This window comes from Neofelis nebulosa, chromosome 9 (assembly GCF_028018385.1).
Source record: "Neofelis nebulosa isolate mNeoNeb1 chromosome 9, mNeoNeb1.pri, whole genome shotgun sequence".
In the NCBI taxonomy this organism is placed as follows: domain Eukaryota; kingdom Metazoa; phylum Chordata; class Mammalia; order Carnivora; family Felidae; genus Neofelis; species Neofelis nebulosa.
Window position 1 is genome coordinate 54,135,656 of NC_080790.1, and position 22,473 is coordinate 54,158,128.

Genomic DNA, 22,473 nt, shown 5'->3' on the forward strand with positions numbered 1-22,473 from the left:
AAATAAAGTAGATAGCAGTGAGTGCTCGCTAGGTAAATGCAATTTCAGACCCTCAGCTTTCTTGGAATCATGTACTCTAATGTGAAAAATCTTTAAGTCATTAATTAAATGCAAAGTCTCAAGAGAGACTTTAGAAGAAAATTAGGTAATGATACCACAAGATAGTGATAACCGTCTTTGTTTCCCTTTAACTGTGATGATGACCACTCACGGTGGCCCTTCATTCTCTGCGGGCTAGATCCTGACAGATGGGAGGCACCTGAAAAGACACCAGCCCTGGCCCCTCTGGGGTCAGTTATTGTGGATGTTACAGTGGGTGCCATAGGAGGCACAAGCCTAAGAACAGGTTGCTTTGGGATTCTGGATTGAAAGGACTTGCAGATGAGACCAAAAATCTGAGCAAGAGATGAAAGAAGTAGTGGGAGATAAATGATCATGAAGGAACGGGAGATATTTATTTCACACAGCGAGAAAAGTATCTGTGGAAAGTGTCCGATGGCTGGAGAAAGCGCTTGATAATAATGGTTGGACCTAGAAAACAAACTGATCTCAAACAGAGAAAGCAGATTGACCCTTTTTCAACTTTTTCATTTCGTGGGGGTGGGAACCTACCTAGGTCTGCAACCACCACTCCATCAGGCTCTCCTCGGACCTCCCAGCAAAATGTTTATAATGCTTCAGAAGGTTCTACGTGGAATCCCTTCGATGACGACAATTTCTCCAAACTCACCGCTGAAGAACTACTGAACAAGGACTTTGCCAAGCTGGGGGAAGGTGAGCGATTGGTGTCTTTCTGTGATTCTTAAAACCCTAGCTCCAGAGGGGCATGCCTGTGAAAATGGAGGGTTGGCTCTTTCTTTCCCTCAAAGGCTTGATTTCGAAGTATGTGTGCAAACTGGCATGTTTACCAGGGCACTGACGTCTTTCCGTCCTCAGGAACTCCTGGCCGGTTGCAGGCAGGGGCACGGAGAGTGGGACTCTTTTAGGAAGGATTTGGTAGCAGGGCTCAGGATAGTAGTGTCAAGCACAGTCACTCGTCAGACAAGTGTGATGGGTTTCTTGTCCTACGTGTGTTTATTGTCACAGAAAGTTGTTACTGCTCACCCAGGAGAGTGTGCTGCCCTCACGTGAACATTGAATCTCTCACCATGATTAGAATTCTGACTGCGAAAAGGCAATCAAATGAATAGCAGGCACCATTTCTACTCTCAAAAACCCACAGTCTGTTTTGGAAGGCAGGACACAGATACACACACAGGCATGCAACACGCACTTTGGGAAAACAACAGCATGTTGGGAAAATCCTTCGAGAAGAGTACCTCAGCATTAGACAAGAGCACAGGGTAAAGGAATGATCAGAACCGAGTGAATGATATGGACTTTGACCGGACATTTTAACTTTAGCTATTATTCTATAGATATCTTTAAAAAATTTGTATTACTTTCTTATCCTTTTATTTACTTTTTTTTTGTAGTTTATTTATTTATTTTTGGGTTGAGAGCACACACACAAATGCATGCATAAGTAGGAGAGGGGCAGAGAGGGGGGATCTGATGTGTGCTCTGAGCTGACACCAGACGGTCCGATGTGGGGCTCAGACTCATGAACGGTGAGATCATGGCCTGAGCCAAAGTTGGATGCTTAACCAACTGAGCCATCCACGTGCGCCTTCTTATCCTTTTAAGCCAAAGATAGGGTATAGGATTTAACTCTGACAGACAACTAACTCATTGTCAAATTATTTCATTGTTATGTATGCCAGTTATTGTTCTAGAATAACAGAAATACCTTCATGGGCTGTTGAAAACTCTAGTATTTTTGCGCTTGATTAAAAGACTGCCAAGCTTAGGGCTGCCTGGGTGGCTCAGTTGGTTAACCATCCGACCTCGGCTCAGGTGATGATCTCGTGGTTTGTGGGTTCGAGCCCCATGTCAGGCTCTGTGCTGACAGCTCAGAGCCTGGAACCTTCAGATTCTGTGTTTCCCTCTCTCTCTGACCTTCCCCCGCTCATGCTCTCTCTCTTTCTCTCTCTCTCTCAAAATAAGTAAACATTAAAAAAAAGAGACTCCTAGGTTTTAAAATTCTTGTGTCTATTTTTAATAATTTCCTGTCTCTCTTCTGTCACATTGAACTGCTACCATTGTTCCTGTCCCTTGTGACGTCTCAGTCCCGCCGTTTCCCCCACGCCCCCTTCTCATGTCCACTCCTGAACTGTTTCCACCACAGAAAACATATTGGCAAACTCATTAGAATTACATAAAAATAAATGGATTTGGAATAAGGACTGGAGGCACCCTGCTCTGAGTAAGGTGCTTGAACCTTCGGGCTTTCGCTCCAGCCATCTCTTTTGTTGCTTTTTACTTATTTATTTGAAAAAAATTTTAGTGATAATAAATATACATAACATAAACATTAGCTTCTTAACCATTGTTAAGTGTACAGTTCAGTAGTGTTAGTTACATACTCACTGTCGTGCATCCAACCTCCAGAACTCTTTTTTGCCTTGCAAAACCAATGTGCGATCTTTGATTCTTAAAACTTCCTTCCTATTCTCACTGTTGTCTCCGTTATTGCAGTGACTAGACAGAGACCTCTGAATAGCTGACGTGTTGCCATAATGCAGTAAAAAAAAGTCTAGAAGTCATTTCAGAAGGTGCCCTTCATCTCCTGCATGTATGTGCACATCATGGGATTTTGCTGGAATGAACTGAGTGGTATTTTGTCTCTCCAGGCAAACATCCTGAGAAGCTTGGAGGCTCAGCTGAGAGTTTGATCCCAGGCTTTCAAGCGACTCAAGGTGATGCCTTTGCCACCCCCTCATTTTCTGCTGGAACAGGTTAGTATAGCAAACATGTGAAACACAGGGCTTACCGTTGTTAACCTCCACAGATAACTCTGGCACACTAGTGAGCCCCAAATCTTGGTGTTAACTTATGTTTTCTTTTATTCAGAAGATTTCCAATATTAAAGATCGGGGGAAAAAAAAATCTGGAATCACTTGAATTCAAATGACAGGATGATATGTCAGTAATATACAGGATTTGCTCTCTTTGGTTCACATACATACTTTAAGCAAATATTTCTAAATTTAAGAACATCATTCTGTTACTCTCTTTTAGGTTAGTTATTTAGGTTCTGTGGAATGACTTGAAGAATTCTAAGAATTAGATGTTCTATCCTGTATCCAAGACTCTACTGAGCTGTGTTTTTGTGCATGTGTGTGTGTTTATGGGGAGAGGGAGATATCTTTTTTAAAAAATTAGGCCTTTTTTAAATTAAAGAAGCAATAGTAAAAAATTAATTTTCTCCTTTATTAACAGAAATTATACATAGTAAACTGTACTTCGATTAACATTTCTTAAAAGTTAAAAAATGAGGGGCGCCTGGGTGGCGCAGTCGGTTAAGCGTCCGACTTCAGCCAGGTCACGATCTCGCGGTCCGTGAGTTCGAGCCCCGCGTCGGGCTCTGGGCTGATGGCTCAGAGCCTGGAGCCTGTTTCAGATTCTGTGTCTCCCTCTCTCTGCCCCTCCCCCGTTCATGCTCTGTCTCTCTCTGTCCCAAAAATAAATAAAAAACGTTGAAAAAAAAAAAAAAAAAAAAAAAAAAAGTTAAAAAATGATACATATTTATTATATAAAAGTAACATTTATAGAAAAGCATAGGGAAGAAAGTTAAAATGCCCATAATCTCACCACTGAGAAACAGCTCAGGGATACCATTTTGGTTCCTGTTAGTGGCATTTGACATTTTTAGGGTCACAGATATCTTGTGAATCTAATGAAAGTTATAGATCTTCTCCTTCATGAAAATACATGACCACAATTTTGTACACAGTTTTTAACCTCAGCTGAAGACTCTAATGTACATCTTTATAGTCCTATTTTAAAACCAAATTTTCTCACTTACTAAATCTGGCACATTTCCCACATCATTAAAGAAGCTCTTAAATTTTAAAAAGATCTGCATTAAATTGCTTCATATGCATTTGTCCTAATGTATTTAACCAAGTAACCTCTTTTTTAAACATTAATTTGCTTTCAGTGTTTTACTGTTATATTTCCCTCAGCGGCAGGTGTGAGGTTTTGAGTGTATGTGTGTGTATATATATGTAGATGTATGTATATATATATGTATGTACGTATATATGTACGTATATATGTATATGTGTATATATATATATTCTGTGTACACATGGAATGTGATATACTTCTGAAATTGATCATTTTAGTTATATGGATTAATTTCTGATTTTAACCTTATATTCTTTCTTTCTTCCTGCTTTCTTTAGGTGTGTGATAGTTTTTCTAACTTCATGTATACATTTCTTATTGGAACTTTGGCTGTCATTACATAATATCCTTTACAGTTTCTTTAAGATAACTTGTAGGAGATTATTTATTCAATCAGAAGATATGTGTCTTTTAAGGCTTTGGTACCTGCTTTTAAATTGGCCTCTGGGAATGCTATATAAATTTTATTTTGATCAATAGTGAATGAGAGTAATTTTTCTGCCATTTCCTCACCCAGCCCAGTTCAGAGGCTGTAAACAGAGGACAGTGTCTACTGGCCATTTTTATTTCTTCTGGGATACGTATTGTTCATGTCCTTTGCCTTTTTTGCTTTGCTTTTTTTTTTTTTTTTTTTTTTTTGGTCCTGTGTTCATTTTGTTCTTATTAATTTGTAAGAGCTCTTCATATGTCCTATATTGTAAACATTTTCCCCAGCCTGTCATTTGTCCTACACAAGTATCATCTCATGTGACCCTCTCAACAACCCTATTATCTCTTCTGACCCTCAACACCATCTCTACATTAGTCACAGTTGAGGTGACTGAGCACAGTCTAGTCTCTTTTCCAGGGTCACAGAGCTAGGACGTGACAGAGCTGGGACACCAACCCTCTGGCTCCAGAAGTTCCTCTCTCAAGTTTCCTGCCACAGAATGAGGCAAATTTACTAATATCTTTTTTAAAAATCATCTGCAGGTTTAAATTTTTTTTTTTAATTTTTTTTTAACGTTTATTTATTTTTGAGACAGAGAGAGACAGAGCGTGAACAGGGGAGGGGCAGAGAGAGAGGGAGACAGAAAATCCGAAACAGGCTCCAGGCTCTGAGCTGTCAGCACAGAGCCCGACGCAGGGCTCGAACTCACAGACCGCGAGATCATGACCTGAGCCGAAGTCAGACACTTAACCAACTGAGCCACCCAGGCGCCCCTAAATTTTTTCAAGTAAAATAAGATAGTGCATTTAAACCTTTTATAATATTTGTATACATCAATTTTAATTGTATGTATTTGTGTTTCTCTTTTTCTTAGTAACTTTAGTAGAGATTTTGCTGTTTTAGTATCTTTCAGAGACAGCTCTTAGATTTATAAAATCTACCGTTTTTCTGTCTTCTAATTCTTTAACTTTTATTTTTTTTAATTACAGATCCCTGTTTTTCTTAGGTTTGCTTTGCCAGTATTAAAAGGAACATCTAGTAAAATTTTTAAAAATATAATAAAAGTGTTTAGAGTTTTTCTCCCACTATAGCAGTGATTTTCAACCAGCGTGAGAGTGGGGAGAGAGACTAATTATAATCTGCAGGAAGACTTCTCCACAGATATTTCAATATTCTCTTTTCTCCTCTCTTTAATTGCCTACCCCACCCAGACCTTTGAAGATTAAACTGATTATTGAGAGTGCTTTCTAATAGGTGTGTGTTTCCCTCGTCAGAAAAAAACTGGAGTTTTAACCGTATCCTGTAAGCCTTCAGATGATATTCTCATGTTATTATTTTGGAATGCACATTGGACTTCTTTGGGGGATGTGCTTTTTAATATTAAATAGTTAAAGCTCTTTGTGTTATTTTCCATTTTCAGCTTTGTTCTCTTGCCTGTATGATTTTTTTTTTAATGTTTATTTTTGAGAGAGAGAGACAGAGAGAATGAGAGGGAGAGGGCAGAGAGAAAGGGAGACACAGAATCTGAAGCAGGCTCCAGGCTCTGAGCTGTCAGCACAGAGCCCGATGTGGGGCTCGAACCCACAGACCATGAGACCATGACCTTAGCTGAAGTCGGACACTTAACTGACTGAGCCACCCAGGCGCCCCTTGCCTGTGTGATTTTTAAATGCACTGATAATTCGATCTGGTTTAAAATGCTTAAAGTTTGATATGCCACATAGTTGCCTAAATGTACCAAATGTATGAAGCATTGACTGTTGTCCTTGGGATAAAGTATCACAATAATGTCCAGCTATGGTACTGGGTAGAATATAGTTTCCCCCAGAAAGGGGGTCATGGAATAAGTAAGCTTTAGGAAAGTCTTCTTTGCTGTTGAATCCTAGCATTTAGTATAGTGTTTGGTTCCGTACAGATTGTTGAATGAATGAAAAGCTACTTTTTGCCAAAGGATAGGAGCTTGGATTTACCACTGTTAATGGCAGAGGCCCCTACACATTTCCCATCTGCTCCCAGTTTCAGTGCCTTTGATTCCTACTTATCATGTTTTGTTGTTTGTTTTGTTGTTCATTTGTCTGTGTGAACTGGTTTTTTAAATTTTTTTTAATGTTTATTTATTTCTGAGACAGAGCATGAGTGGGGGGAGGGGCAGAGAGAGAGGGAGACACAGAATCTGAAGCAGGCTCCAGGCTCTGAGCTGTCAGCACAGAGCCTGACGTGGGGCTCGAACTCACAAACCTCAAGATCATGGCCTGAGCCGAAGTGGTCGCTCAACCGACTGAGCCACTCAGGTGCCCCTGTATGAACTGTTTTTAAAACAGTTTTTATTTTTGTTTTAGCATCTTCTTCCCCTTTATGCTTACTGTGTAGTCTATAAATGGCCATATTTTTCTTGAGGGACTTAAACACCTTAAACACATTTGAGTAGAGTTATGACAGTAACAGCAGCGAAAATGTACTGAGCACTTGCTACGTGCTAATAAGCCCACTGGTTAAGTGCTTTTTTATGCATTATCTCAGGTGACCCTTAAAACAGCCCATGGGAAATTAAAGTGACCTGCCCAAGGTCACAACTGGAGAATGACAGGATAGAGATTTGAACCCGAACAGCCCAGTCCAGCAGCTGTAGTCATAACCATATCTCAAGAACCTTTGTAAATCAGTGACACTAAGCTTTTTACAAACATTATAAAACATCTTCGTATTTTTTTCATCTTATCCAGTCTTTTTAAATGAACATGTGGTATTTTTCCTTCTTTCTTGTCTGTGGTATAAACTTTTTGTGTTTGTGACACTTTTCATTCTTTACACAAGAAGGAAAATTATAGGGGCTCCTGGGTGGCTCAGTCAGTTAAGCATACAACTTCAACTCAGGTCATGATTTCATGGTTTGTGAGTTCGAGCCCCGCGTCGGGCTCTGTGCTGACAGCTCAGAGCCTGGAGCCTGCTTCGGATTCTGTGTCTCCCTCTCTCTATGCCCCTCCCCTGCTCATTCTCTGTCTCTCTCTCAAAAATAAATAAACGTTAAAAGAAAATTTTTAAAGAAAGAAAATTATATCTAAACCCCAGAAATTAATATGTCCTCATTTGTATGAAATATAGGATAGCACCATTTTCTACAAGTTTTCTAACCAAGCTCAGACTGTTCACTGATTTTAAACCATCTGATCAACAAGGAAGGAAATAAACAGGAAATTTCATAAGTCAGGGAGGATGGCAGAAGGGTTATTTTAAACATTTTTTATGGTAAAAGCTGCAAAAATGTTGATGAACTGTGTCCATATGTTGCAACAGACATCTGGAACTTGACATTGTGCCTCTTTATTTAACATATTTTTCTGTTAAGTTATATACATTCGTTAGTGTAATTTTGGAAAAATGACTAAAAGCCCAAAGAAGCAAGATAAAAGAACTCACAATCCCACTCCAAGAGGAGAACATTGCTGACATTTTACAATATTTGTGTCCATAATTTTATTTCTACACATATATACTTTTTTTGAAGATGAATGTATCCAGTTATATAATTTGTTTTTTTTTCTTTTAATATATTTCATTGTGTCTCGTTTAAAAAATTTTTTAGAGATTTTAAGAGCAGTGATTTTATCCCTGTCTTCCTCCATCTACCTTTAAAGCAACCTAAAAACCCACTTTAATAACCTTCTCAAAATGACAAAATTATAGAGATTGAGAACAGATTAGTGAATTCCAAGAGGTAGGGACTGGAATAAGGAGTGTGTGACTATAAAGGAGAACAACAAGGAGGTCCTTTTGTTTGATGGAACAATTCTATATCGTTGTGGTGGTGCCTATGCTAATCTATACATACGGTCTAATTGCAAAGAACTATACACACCCAGACGAGTGTATGTGAAAACTGAATAAAATTAGTTAACAATATTTTAACAATGTCAGAGATTTTGTCCTACAGTTGTAAAAGATCTCACCATGGAAGGAAACTGGTTGAAGAAGGTTCCCAGGACTCTATGTACAGCAATTTCCTATGATTTCATAATTATTTGAAAATAAAAAGTTTTTAAAAATCCACTCTATAGAGATTTTAATTACTGAGCAAACTGAATATTAAAATGCAGCGTAAAGAATAGTAAAGTAGAAACCAGCAAACCTGTGTTCTGACCCTGGGTTTGCTGATAGACCTCTGGCTAGTCTTTTAACTTCTGGGCTTCGTTTTCTTTTCTGTAAAGGAAGAAAATTGTGCTAGAAAATCCTAAGATCCCTTTAAGCCCTCATATCCCATACGGTGTATAGATTTCTATAAATCTGTGAGTTTGCCAGATACAGAATAAATGTCAATAAATGTTAGATGTAGTCCAGAGGTTAGGGCTTGCAACAGGCAGGAAGTCTATTTCTGTTTCTTTCTGTCTTTCTGCCTAGCATGCCTAGACATTTGGTGATACCATGACCTCAAGAGGGTAAAGGGCACGTTGGAAGTATGTATACATATGTGCTAGATTACAAAACAGGCAGTGTTTGTTTATATGCCAAAATGTGTGATATGGATAATAATCGCTACAGGAATTCTGGAAGAGACCACCATAGGCTTCCACACAAAGAAGAAGTAGAATTTCAGGGGTATGAATATAGTACTAGTTTTATCATTAATTACATCTTTGAGTATGTTGCAAGGACTGGATTATATATCTCATACGTATTTTGCCTTTCCCCTGGATTATATCCACTCATCCATCTTTATTCTGCCTCTGAGTTTAGATTTACTCTGCAATTTGAGCTGTTGGGTTAATAGATGCTAAATTCATCTAGATTTACTTGATGTTTTCTGCTTTTCTCTTTTTTTTTTCTCACCTTGACCCTTTCTTCCCCTCCAACCCACTCCAGCTGAAAAAAGGAAGGGTGGGCAGACTGTGGACTCTAGCCTCCCACTTCTAAGTGTATCTGATCCTTTTATCCCTCTTCAAGTACCTGATGCACCAGGTAGGTAAACAGAGCTGCTCTGAGCCTAAGCAGGTTGATTCTTGTGTTCCAGGGTTTCTTGAGAGTTGTTTAAACACTCCATGAAAAGGATGTGAATTTCAAGGCCTATTAATAGGTTCTGTTGTATATTTTTTGGTAATGGGAGGGCCTGTGTATTGGAAAGAACATTAGTCTAATATGATTATAACATGTTGAGGGGGACCTGTAAGCATGTGATAGAAGGAACAAAATGCCAATAGTGGTTATATGATAATTTCCTGGCCAGTACTGATTTTCCTATAATGGGCTTTTATTTTCTAAATAAAAATACATAATAAAAGTTAAAGGGAATATGAGTCAGGAGACCCAGGTTCCCTTCCTGGCACTTCACCTATCTGAAAACCTTCTGGACTTGACTCTTCATCAGTGAAGTAATTTGGACTGCATGAGTTCGAATATCGCTTTAGGTCTACCATATCTGATTTTTAAGTGAGCAGTCTAAAAAAGGAAGAAATTGGGGCGCCTGGGTGGCTTGGTCGGTTGAGCGTCCGACTTCGGCTCAGGTCATGATCTCACGGTCTGTGAGTTCGAGCCCCGCGTCGGGCTCTGTGCTGACAGCTCAGAGCCTGGAGCGTGCTTCCGATTCTGTGTCTCCCTCTCTCTCTGACCCTCCCCCATTCATGCTCTGTGTCTCTCTGTCTCAAAAATAAAAAATAATAAAAAAAATAAAAAAGGAAGAAATTGTTAGTGTGTTCTGATTGAGATAGCTTTTGAAACAATAATTGGATACTTGCCAATTGGATACTAGCATTTCATGACTGCCAGTGATTTCTCTCCCTATGCTCTTCCCCATCCTTTTAGGGGTGGGGGTGGGGAGCATGATGTGAGACACAGAAGCCACCCTTTCTTTTCTCTACCAGTCTTTTTGAATAGATCCAACTCTTTAGAAGCATCTAGCAGCCATTTTGTTTCTGGTAGTTTTTCTTCTTATTCTTACCTTTGCCTATTTATTCTCTTGGTTTTAAACTAATAGGATCTGCTTGGTTCTTCTTCTCTCCCAGAATGTTAAAGGTATTTGATTGATTCAAGATTGGAAATGATTGTGACGTTTGTACCATCTATGTACTAAGACAGACTGCAGCAAGGGTACCATGACAGTTTTTATTTCTTTAGGCAATCTGTTGACCCTCCTTAGGGGAAGCAAAAACTTGCCTTGATCAAGTAGTATTGTGTAACTTCATAGCTTGCTCGAGCTGGATGTAGGTCAAAAATACCTAAGGTCGCTGAGAAATGATTCAGTATAGGATAGTTAAAGGAAAGGGAAGAAGGAATCAAGTAGAGGTCCTTTTCTCTGTTGTATCATTCAGGCATGCTGGGCAGTACCTAGACAAGCCATTTTCAAGCTAGAAAGGTATGGGCTGCGAACTCAGGCTGGAGCCCACTGGCCTCTTTTTCCTCCCTGTCGTGGCAGTCATGGGACCAGACAAAGAAAAGGGGTTATCGAGGCATTTTCCCTTTGATACCCCTCAGGCTCTTGCCTTGCTCTTTCCCAGATGGCCCATGGGCTGCAGACGCTGGAAGGGACACCTCTTGGCACAGGCCGGAAGATGAGGGCCCACAGGCAGGTAGCTGTCCCGCACAACTGTCACAGGTACCCTCTGGATCGGGGTGACGAGCCAGGCACAGACGTGAGGTGGCTCAGGATATCAACTCCCAGTTGTAGAGATGAGTTGTAAAGATAAGCCTGGGAGGCACCATAGGTAGCCGGCCGCCATCCTGCCTTCTACATTGTTATCTTTCCTGTCTCCTGATCCTCCATATTTCTCTTTTTCTGGTAGATTCCTGCTAAAGTGATACTGGTATACACTTTCGTGCCAATTAAGCCATGACTCCTCTTGGATTTTAATAAGAGATCTATTAATGGAATATTCTAATTGAGAATTACAGGGGTATCTTATTTGTTTTATGATCTGTCAGACCAAACTCATCTGAAAACATAAATTAGATATGTCACTCCTTTGTGCTCCCATGAATTTCCATATCACTGAGAGTAAAATCCAGACTTTTTACCAAGACCTAAAAGGCCCTAACTAATCTGATTAGCTCTCTGGCCACCCCTCTAACCTGAGCTCATAATATTCTTTTCTTTAGTCTTTCTTCCAACAGTCTCAGCTTGTTCCCACTTCAGGGCCTTTGCACGTGCTGATACTCTGCCTGGAAAGCTTTTTCTCTATATCTGTTCCTTCTTATCATCTGACATTTGGGTCTCAGCTTAAATGCTATCTTCTCAGGCCTGTCGTGATCCCACAGCACTCGCAGTCACACTTCCTGGCTTTTTTCTTCATAGCATTTGTCATGACATTGTTTTCATTGGTCCATTATCTGTCTTTCCCCACCAGGATGTCAGTGTCCTGAGGGAGCGACCTTGCTGTCTGATCCAGCACTGCTTTGCCAGTGCTAAGAACACTGGCGGGTAGATTGGTACTCTATGAATATTTGCAGATTGGATGAATGAACAAAGTAAAACCTGAGGCTGAAAGGCTTATGGCAGCCCCATTACTCTCCATTTGTGTCCCCAACTCCCAAACACCAGACTACTGGCTTCATAGTTTTCTACCTGGGCCTCTGCCAACTCCCAGCCAGGCCTCTCATCCACTCTCAGAGGGTGAATAAATGAAGGTACAGCCCACAAACCCTGGAGTGAAAGCAGTAGCTAGGTTTAGAAGATTCTTCACCTCCAGCCCTTTGTCGAGCCCTCCAGAATCTGGGCTGAGCATGGTGTCTTGCAGCTGTGTCTGATTAATGTATGTACTGTAATGTTCTGCCTGTAACACCATTCAATTCTGTAGCCTTTTAATCCAAGGATATCGATAGGATATGGATGGGATTACCCTACCTCCTTCCTTAGCATCTTGAAACGTCTGAGGCGAGGCCTGAGAGTGTAGGGCTCTGGGACCTCAACAAACTGCAAGTTTTTCTCCCCTCTTCCTGCCCCCCTAAAACACCCAGTTTGTCACTACTTCCAGACCACCGTGGGTACCAGTCACACTTTTAGGGCTGTTTGTTTTGCATACATGCTTCCCTCCACACTCTACCTTCCTGATGATAAAAGAGTCATGAAATCTTTGTCTCCTGACCACTCTATGCCTTTTAATGACTTAACATTTTATTTGATGCTTTTAAAATGCCCTCCTGGGGCACCTGGGTGGCTTGGTCGGTTACGCGTCCGACTTCGGCTCAGGTCATGATCTCACGGTCCGTGAGTTTGAGCCCCGCATCGGGCTGAGCTGACCGCTCAGAGCCTGGAGCCTGTTTCAGATTCTGTGTCTCCCTCTCTCTCTGCCCCTCCCCTGTTCATGCTCTGTCTCTCTCTGTCTCAAAAATAAATAAACGTTAAAAAAAAAAAAAAATTAAAAAAATAAAATAAAATGCCCTCCCATGTAATTTCCTCTGATTCTACAAAGAAGACTGACTGGTAGGTTTGTCAAGTAATAATCTCATGTTCCAGGTGAGAAGGTGAGACACTGGTGCTGTTGGGACTGTGCTGCTGCACACATTCCTTTTAATGGCCCCAGGCCCCAGCCAGTGAAACCTCCCTGTCTGGGGGTCAATAAAGCCTTCGACTGCAAAGCTAAAATTAAGGTTTAGGGAAATACGAAAGTGGGCTTGAACTTTTCAGACCTGGGCTCTACCCACATAGTGGCTTGGTGATTTTGATCAAATCATTTAAACTCTGTGTTCTTCTCCTCAAAATTAAAACTATTTTAAAACCTACCTCATGGAGTGGCTTGTGAGGGCCAGATGGAAGCATGTATTTGGAATTGCTCTGTAAACTTTAAATTAGTATAAAGATAGGAAATGTTGTAGACTTTGGTTCTGAGCCCTTATTCCCCATGGGGCAGTCCTAGTTATGAAAAGTCTTAGACAATAATGTTTTTCTCTTACAGAAATTAAACTTGCTTTATAACCTTTGACCTTGCACAACTCAGAGCCATTGAAATAGACTTCCTTGATATAATGATTATTAAACTGTGGGTAAAAGGGCATTGGGTGATTGGATTTGTTTGGGTTTTATTTTTTTTAGGACCATTTCTATTTTCCAAAGCATCATAAAACACATTTTCTTAGAAAATCTGGCATTAAAAAAAATCACAGCCATGAGCATTTGTGTGCTCACAGAGCTGCCAAATGAAGCCTAGCTCTGGTGAGTCTCAAAGTATTTCATTGATGCTCATATGCTGTGTGTTTATTTTTCCTTCTCTTTGTGTTAGATAAGCTATAGGTGGTACCAAATTGAAAATACAGTAGAAGAGAATGGGGAATTTTCTCTGAAAATTGGCTGAAGGATTTAATCTTTTGTTTTTTTTAAACTGGTAAAATACACATAACACAAGATTTACCATTTTAAAGTGGACAGTTCAATGGCATTTAGTCTTCACATTGTTTTGCAACCATTGCCATCCATCCACGGAACTGTTTTAATCTCACAAAACTGAAACTCTCCACCTGTAACTCTCCTTCCTCCTTTCCTGCAGCCCCTGGCAACCACATTCTGCTTTCTTCCTCTTTGAATTTGACTACTCTAGATACCTCATATAGGTAGAATCATACAGTATTTGTCTTTTTGTGACTGGCTTATTTCACTTAACATAATGTCCTCAAGGTTCATCCATGTTGAAGAATATGTCAGAATTTCCTTCCTTTTGAAGGCTGAATAACATTCCATTGTATATGTGTACCACATTCTGTTTATCCATTCCTCTTTTGTTGGCCACTTGGGTTGCTTCCACAGCCACTTGGATTATTGTGAAAATGCTCCCATGAGCATGGGTATGCAAATGTCTCTTCAAGACCTGAGATTCTTTTGGGTATATATCTGGATATGGAATTGCCAGGTCCTATGGTAATTCTAGTTTTTATTTTTTGAGGAACTACCGTATTATTTTCCATAGCGACTACATCTTTTTACATCCCCATGGGCAGAACACTAGAGTTTGAGGAAAAGATTTTCATAGCAGCTCCTTAATGCTGACTTCTCAACATCAGTGTTCCACAAGACTCAGCAAGCAGGCATTGGTTGCCCCATAAGTGCCACTTCCTAGAATCAACAGCTTTTTAAAAATGTACCTCCTGGTTTATGGTAGTTCATCATCTCTCAAAAAGTCCACAGGAGAAGCTGTGTTTTCTTAGTGGTTTGTTGTGAAGATAAGCATTCCTCTCAGAGCTATCTTCCTGGCATATTCCTCACTTCCAACTGCTATTTCATGATACTGGAAAGTCCAAGGTTGATCACCTATGTGTCTTTGTTCTGGAAAGTTTCTCTTTCCGCAGATTCAGTTCCCTAAAATGAACCTGGAATGGGGCATGGTGGCTGACTTTTGCTTCCATCTTGCAGATGTTACAGACGGTTTAGTGTCTAGTTTCTCAATGATAGGAACTATTTAGAGTGACTGCATTTTAAAAACAGCATCTCTCATCACAAGACTTCAGACAAGATGTAAATTTCCAAAGCCACAAAGCTGTAGCAGCCAAATCATCTTTTCTGATGGGGGCTGGCATCAGGCTTTTCCTGTTCATTAGATCACCCTGCTTTACTGTTCGTGGTCAAATTCCTCATTAGGCCTGGAATGGCTCTTGAGCAAACCCTTAACCTTTTTAGCCTCTAAATAGATACCTATCCTCTCTTTTGATGTTCGGAAAGAGAGAAAGCTCACAACTTGTACTATATTCCAGTCCCCCATCAGGAAGCAGTTTTGATTATCTAACCTTAGATGCTTTTATGAAGGATTTATTACCTTCTTGCTTTGTGGTTGATACTTTCAGTAAGTAAGTCTTGAGAGAAACCTAAGAGAAGACTTTGGAGTGGATTGATTCCTACCTTTTCCTCTCTTCCCTAGTCCCCAGTGCCACTTGACTTATTATGCTTGAGAGGAGAGAGGAAGGTGCTCAAAAGATCCTCTTTCTAAGTCTGCTCTTAATTTTTCAAAGTACTAGCAACGCTCTCCTTTAAAAGCATTCTCAGCTTCCACTGGCCGGGCTAACTCACTCTGTGCCCACTTTGCTTCACGGGTCCACCTTCTCGGTCCTTTCACCGTGATTTCAGCCCAACTCCATGCTCTTAACCTGACTCATTCTTATTTGGGAACCCTAGAAACTTCAGAAAGAACTGAGTATAGTAATGGGAATGTGATAAGAAATACCACCAACAGAAAAATATGAGTAGATATTCTTCATAAAAGAAGAGATAGAAATTACCAACAATATATATATATATATTTTAAAGTTCATCATTATGATGAATCCAAGAAGAGCCAATTATGAAACAATGGGATGCCATAACCTCTGCCATTAGCTTGGTAAAGAGTGAAGACCCCACCACCTCGGGCTTGATGAACGTGTAATAAAATGGACTACACTCAGATCCTAATAGTTTACTTTCTCTTTTCTTTCCTAAAATATTATTCTGAGAAAATATGGGTATGCTGAAATATTTATCAAACAATCAGAATTTAGAGGGAAAGATTGGAGGGGTATTCTCTAAAAACTGTTAATAGCGGGTATCTCTCGAAGTGAGATTATGGGTCGTTTTTACTTTTACCCTTTGTTTTCTCCGTATTTCCCAAGTTTCCACAATAAACATGTTTTACAAAAGTAAAAAGTAATAAGGGATCAAACAAGAAACATGTTTTTTTCCCTTTTTTCTAAATGTAATTTTATTTTAAATTCCAGTATAGTTAACATACAGTGTTACCTTAGTTTCACACGTACAATATCATGATTCCACAGTTCCGTCACCCGGTGCTTATCACAAGTGAACTCCTTAATCCCCATCACCTAGTTCACCCACCTCCCCTCTGCTAACTATCAGTTTGTTCTCTGTAGTTAAGAGTCTGCGAGGCACCTGTGTGGCTAATCGGTTGAGCATCTGACGTTGGCTCAGGTCATGATCTCGCTGTCTGTGAGTTCGAGCCCCGTGTTGGGCTCTGTGCTGACAGCTCAGAGCCTGGAGCCTGCTTTGGATTCTGTGTCCCCCTCTCTCTGCCCCTCCCCACTCACGCTCTGTCTCTCTCTCTGTCTCTCTCTGCCAAAAATAAATAAACATTAAAAAAAATTTTAAAGATTCTGTTTCTTGGTTTCTGGGTTTTTTTCCCTTTGCTTTTTTTTTTTTTTTTTTTTTTTTTTTTAAAGACATCCATTCTTTTTTCAAATGAGGATCTAGCTTAAATATTCCCCCACCTTCTCACCCTGTTCCCCTGGCCATGGGTGTCTGGGCTGAGTTTGTGTGTTGAACAGCTGTCTTGGGGCAGTCATCTTCCTTCCTGCCCATTCTGCCACGGTGCCCTCCAAGGGTCCTTCCCCACAGCCGCTGCCAGTTCAGATCTCCAGTTTCTTCTCTAAGCAGTCCGTCTTCTAAGTAGCTGGTTAGTTCCTGCTCCCTGTTTTTCCCTTGGACGATTGGCTTTTAGAGGTGGATAGGACCTTTAAGTGTATCTTCATTTTATCATATTATCAATAAGAAAAACTTAGATCCAGAGAACAATGATGGTTTGCCCAAAGTGTCACATCAACTTAGTGCAGAGCCCAGGTCTCTGTCTCTTTGTGCCTTTTCTTTCTGTCTGGCGGACCATGCTGCCTCCTCTCACATTTCACTTCATTCAAGGAATTCTGCTTTTTCTGGTCTCATACCAAGGCATTTGAGTAAAACCTGGAATCTCACCCATTCTCACTAGTGTTATCCCAGGCATCTGTGGCGCCATTAGATATCAACAGGTTGCAAAATGCCTGTGGAGAACTTGTTTGAGGTTTGGGATCTTAATGCTTCCTGCACACGTTCCTAAATTTACCACTCTCTTCTCTGCACTGCTCCTCCCCACCCATCCCCTTCATGCCACATAGTCTCAGAGTGTCTTCATAAAACAGAAGTCCTAACACAAATGATATCAAGGCTGGCCCTTGATTCACGTGTGAGGCCTGCAGGCTGTGGCTATAAACTCTCAGCCTCCTGTAGCCTTTCTCGTGCCTCCCATGATACCCTGTTCTCAAGGGTATCATGAGAAAGTTCTTCATTTACAGTGACCAAAAATGAGCCGTGAAAGCTTGAGGTGTGACTTCTTCTCATGGCTTTACATTTTGAAGCAACCAAAGCTTTAGTTAAGCCAGAGGACTGAATCTCTAGTGTGTAGAAGGTCTGGGCCACAGTCCTAGCTAGCTCTGTGGCTGACCCGCTGTTAGCTCTCAGGCAGGTGGCTTCACCTTTCTGGAGCTAGTTTCTTCATCTATAAATGAGAAGGCTAATTGAATAAGATCCGAGGCTCCTTCCAGGGCCAACATGTCTTTGATAACTTGGCCGTTGGGCATGGGACCATGTCTATGTGAAGACCTGTTCTCCTATGTCAATGGAGACAGGCAAACCCTGTAGGCAGCACATGAGGGAAACCGTGAAATCAAGTGCGGGCTCTACCATGTCCCATCTATGACTTTGGGCAAATCACACATTCTCACGGTGTCTATGTCCATTCTTCTCGACTCTATCAGTATTCCCACACCCAGGGTGTTTTCTGAATAATGAATGAAAATGTTTGACCTTGAACTGCAAATGGAAGTGATGACGGTAGTTCCGGTGACACCTGGGCACCTGCACGGAGTAACTGAGAGTCTTCTGTCATTTCAGTAGTGCTGAGGGTGGGACAGGCTGGTTTTGTACATGCTGTCCACCTTACTTAGGCCGTGGCTCTGTGCTCCCACTCCTAGTCCTCTGTCTGCTATTGCTCTGTCCCTGCTCCTCCTTCCCACATTCCAGTATTCGAGTGTCATCACAGATCATCCATGTGAATAGCATGTTACTGTTTGGTCAGAAGATAAGCCTCTCTACATTTGGCAGCTTAGCCCATCCCCACCCTGTTCTATCTCACCACACAACACATGCACACATGTATGCACACACACACTTTTTTATCCCCTCACATCAGCTTTTTGCTAACGGCTAATGAAAATAGTCGATTCTTGCTGAGGTACCTGACTTTCCACTTGATCGCCCATTCTCCCCATCTCCCCAGTGAGGCCACAGACATGTGACATAGGGTATGAGAGGAAACTGAGAACTGGGGATACAGAGATTAATAACATACCTTCTGTGCCTTCAGTCACATTGTAAGGGCTGCAAGAGAAGAGAGTGCAGAGGACTCCAGAAGTTTCCTGATGTGGCAGGGAGGACAGGGAAAGGCTTAGAAGAGATGATACTTGAGTGACCAATACAGAAGGATGGTGGGAGGTATCTCCCATTTTACAGTTGAGGTAATGACAGAAGTTAAAGGAACAGCCTCATGGTCACAACCAGTCACTGCAGTGGCTAGAATTCACACTCTGAATGTGGCTAGCCTAAGGTTTTGCACCTGGATAAACTGCTGTATGAAAGATAAGTAATTTGGGGTCATTGCTTTTTATCCGTTGCTTCATAAGATTGCAAATATAGGCGTGCTGAAAGTGAAAGAAGCAAATAATTACGTTTCTGTATGTGAAAGAGGCTCTTTTGGGACTAAAACAAAAGCCAGTGTTCAGAATAATCAAAATGTGGACTTTTTGGGAAAACATCTTCTTTTTGCCAGTATGCTAAAAATTGTCAGATATTTTTAACATCTTGTCTGCTAATAGAATGTTATGCACGATGCAAGATTAATGCTGATGGGATTACACTGGTATACTTGGTTAGTACCCTGGGGTTTTTTTCCCTGCTGTTGAAAAGTTGTTTTTTTTCCTTCCTTCCTTTCTTCAATATAAATCAGGTGTAAATGAGCAATGTAGCATATTGTCATTTAATTTAAAGATAACCTACATGCCATATACTCCAAAGATGGTAAATTGGTCTCACATATAAAAATATCTTTTTCGGCAGTATATTAAGTGGACGAAAGCAAATTACCTTGCCAAGACACTAAAATCCATTATTTTGTTTCATCTGTGTAGTTATAGATCACCTTAAATTACAGATCACCTAAATTTCAGTTTCAGTCACTCAACGAATATCAATTTCGTCTTTACTTGATTCCTGATAGCCTGGAAGAATGCAGATTCATTAAAACGTTATATACACATACTTGAACTTTAAGTCACTTCTTTTTCTCAAACATTTTAATTTTAGTTTTATCTTAATGGCATGGTATTTCTGTGATAGAAAAAAAAAATGTCAACAGGCTTTAACTGGGCAAGTTATAGAATTTATGTGGCCTTAACCTCCTTGCAAGTAAAAGGAGGTTTGAGACCTAATTCCCTTCTTTCTGTAAGATTCTACGACTCATTATTTTGTTTCAAGTTAATGCTCTACCATTAATAAGTTGAAGGTAAATAGAGATTTATTGATGGATCAAGGCTGAAAGAATCATGAAGGAATCTTAATGTGTGCACTTATCACACATTAAGTTATTAGGTGTGACAAATCTGGTGGCTTCTTACGTCCTTTTGTTTCTTAGCCAAATGACATCAAAAGTAATCCATCTTCAGGTGTATGTGAATTTCATGAGATTTGACCATAGAATGATAAGAGTGCCAGCCTGTCACACACTCTCCGTTGGCAGACAATAAGTGATGGTTGAAGTTAATTTAGGCATATTTTGATTCACTTGCTGAGTTATAAACCATTTCTAAATGCAAGTCCAAAAAAAATGTTCACAACTAAGGAAGGGGTATGAACGTATACTTAAGTACATGGATATGTTTATGGCAGCTTTATTTTTAATAGCTAAAAACTATTAGAAACAACCAAATGTCTTATCAACTGGTGAATGATTGAATAAAATGTGGTACGTTCATATAGTGGAACACTCCTACCACATAAGACAGAACAAATTACCAATACATGCCACACCGGGGAGAAGTCTCAGAAGCATTATGCTAAATCAAGGACATCAGACCGAAGAGACGACATACTGCATGGTTCCATTTATAGGAAATTCTAGAAAAGGCAAAGCTGTAGGGACAGAAAGCAGATCAGTTGTTGCCAGGGCCTGTGGGTAAAAGGAAGGCACTGACCAGAATAAGGCACAAGGGTATTTTGGGGGGTGATGGAAATGTTTTACGTCATTTCAGTGGTGCTTACATGAGTGTGTACGTTTGTCAAAACTCAGCAAATTGTGCACTTGAAATAGTTGACTTTTATTCAGTGTAAATTATACCTCAAAAATTTTTTTTCTTTTTCAAGTTTTAAATTCCAGTTAGTTAGCATACAGTGTAATATTAATTTCAGGTGTAGAATTTAGGGACTCATCGCTTATGTACAACACCCAGTGCTCATCACAACAAGTGCCCTCCTTAATACCCATCACCCTTTTAACCCATCCCCCTCCAACCTCCCCTCCAGCAACCCTGAGTTTGTTCCTATGGTTAAGAGTCTGTTTTATGGTTTGCCTCTCTCTCTCTCTCTCTCTCTCTCTCTCTCTCTCTCTCTCTCTCTCTCTCTCTCTTCCCCACTATGTTCATCTGTTTTGCTTCTTAAATTCCACATATGAATGAAATCATATGGTATTTATCTTTCTCTGACTTATTTCACTTCGCATAGTACACTCTAATGCCATCCTCGTTGTTACAGATGACAAGATTTCATTCTTTTTATGGCTGAGTAATATTCCATTGTTTGTGTATATATGTATGTATATATATATATATATAAAATATATATATACGCATATATACATATGCATATACATATATACATACACATGCATATATACATGTGTATGTGTATATATGTGTACACACACAAATCACTTCTACTTTATCCATTCATCAGTCAATGGACATTTGGACTCCTTCCATAATTTAGCTGTTGTTGATAGTGCTGCTATAAACGTCAGGGTACATGTGCCCCTTCGAATATGTATCTTTGTATCCTTTGGGTAAATTTTTATACTTCAAATTTTATTTTTTTTTTAATTTTTTGAAACTGTTTATTTTTGAAAGAGAGAAAGAGAGACAGAGCACAAACGGGGAGGGGCAGAGAGAGGGAGGCACAGAATCTGAAACAGTTTCCAGGCTCTGAGCTGCCAGCGCAGAGCCTGCTGCAGGACCCAAAACCACGAACCATGAGATCATGACCTGAGCCGAAGTCAGACGGTTAACTGACTGAGCCACCCAGGCGCCCCTATATCTCAAATTTTAAAACAAACAAACCTAGGGAAGTATCTTGAATGACTTACAAAATGAACCTCAGTTGGGGAAATAATCATTTTTAAACTTTGAACTTTGAAAGCTTATTTGTGATTAACAGTAAAAGATACTAACAGTATTTATTTTTATGATGAATCTATACAAAATTTTGACCCCAAAATGTGTTTGCATAGAAAATGATAAATGTTCAGCTTGCTTTAATATCTCACTGCATTTTTGCTTTCTCTTTACCTCTCTGCCCAACCTAGAAAAACTAATTGAGGGACTCAAATCTCCTGACACTTCTCTCCTGCTCCCTGACCTCTTGCCTATGACAGACCCTTTTGGTAGCACTTCCGATGCTGTAATTGGTAAAGTCATCATCTCTGTTTCTTCAGCCCTGCATGATCTATGTGTCTGTTTCGAGAATGATAACTACCTGGTTAACAGATCCCTATTGAATGGCCCTGCTGGGGAGTGGAAATGCAACAAAGCCTCCTTTAATCTCATTTGTTATCACCCCAAATGAAGTGTTTTCCCCTGCCTTTCCAGGGGCACCACACTGTTATTTTTGCTTTGCTTGATAGCCTGAGATTTCCAAAAGGAATTTCTTATGAATGAGGAGGAATGGAAAAATTCACATTTAATTACAAAAGCTTCATGAAAGAAGTTGCTTTCAAGCTGGGACCTTACCTTTAGCAGATTCTTCTTTAGAAGGCCTCTGTATGTGCCCCGTATCAGAAACAGAAAACACTTACCCAGTGGTGAAGCCCCATGAGTAGAGTCCGGGACAGGGGCTTAGTCTGCTCAGTTTGGTATTTCCCTGTGCTTCTACAGCAAGGCAGGCATGAACTACAAGATGTGCAGGTCTCCTGTACTCCAGGGCACATAGTCCTTGAACCCAGGAAAGCCATGACCCTGTAGAGATGGGCCTTCAGCTGCAGGATGTGACACAGTGCAGA

General features: G+C 40.3%; 1 protein-coding gene across 15 annotated transcripts in view; it reads left to right on the forward strand.

The window, feature by feature from the left end:
- AAK1 (AP2 associated kinase 1) overlaps positions 1-22,473 on the forward strand; it is a 167,030-nt gene that overhangs the window by 129,489 nt on the left and 15,068 nt on the right. For 6 of the 15 annotated variants that reach the window (XM_058683825.1, XM_058683830.1, XM_058683832.1 and 3 more), the window contains 4 exons: positions 609-774; positions 2,733-2,837; positions 9,299-9,394; positions 21,781-21,882. In XM_058683825.1, the coding sequence (XP_058539808.1) occupies positions 609-774; positions 2,733-2,837; positions 9,299-9,394; positions 21,781-21,882 (469 nt within the window). The remainder of the gene's footprint in view (positions 1-608; positions 775-2,732; positions 2,838-9,298; positions 9,395-21,780; positions 21,883-22,473) is intronic. The other 9 variants (XM_058683827.1, XM_058683828.1, XM_058683838.1 and 6 more) reach the window with 4 other exon arrangements.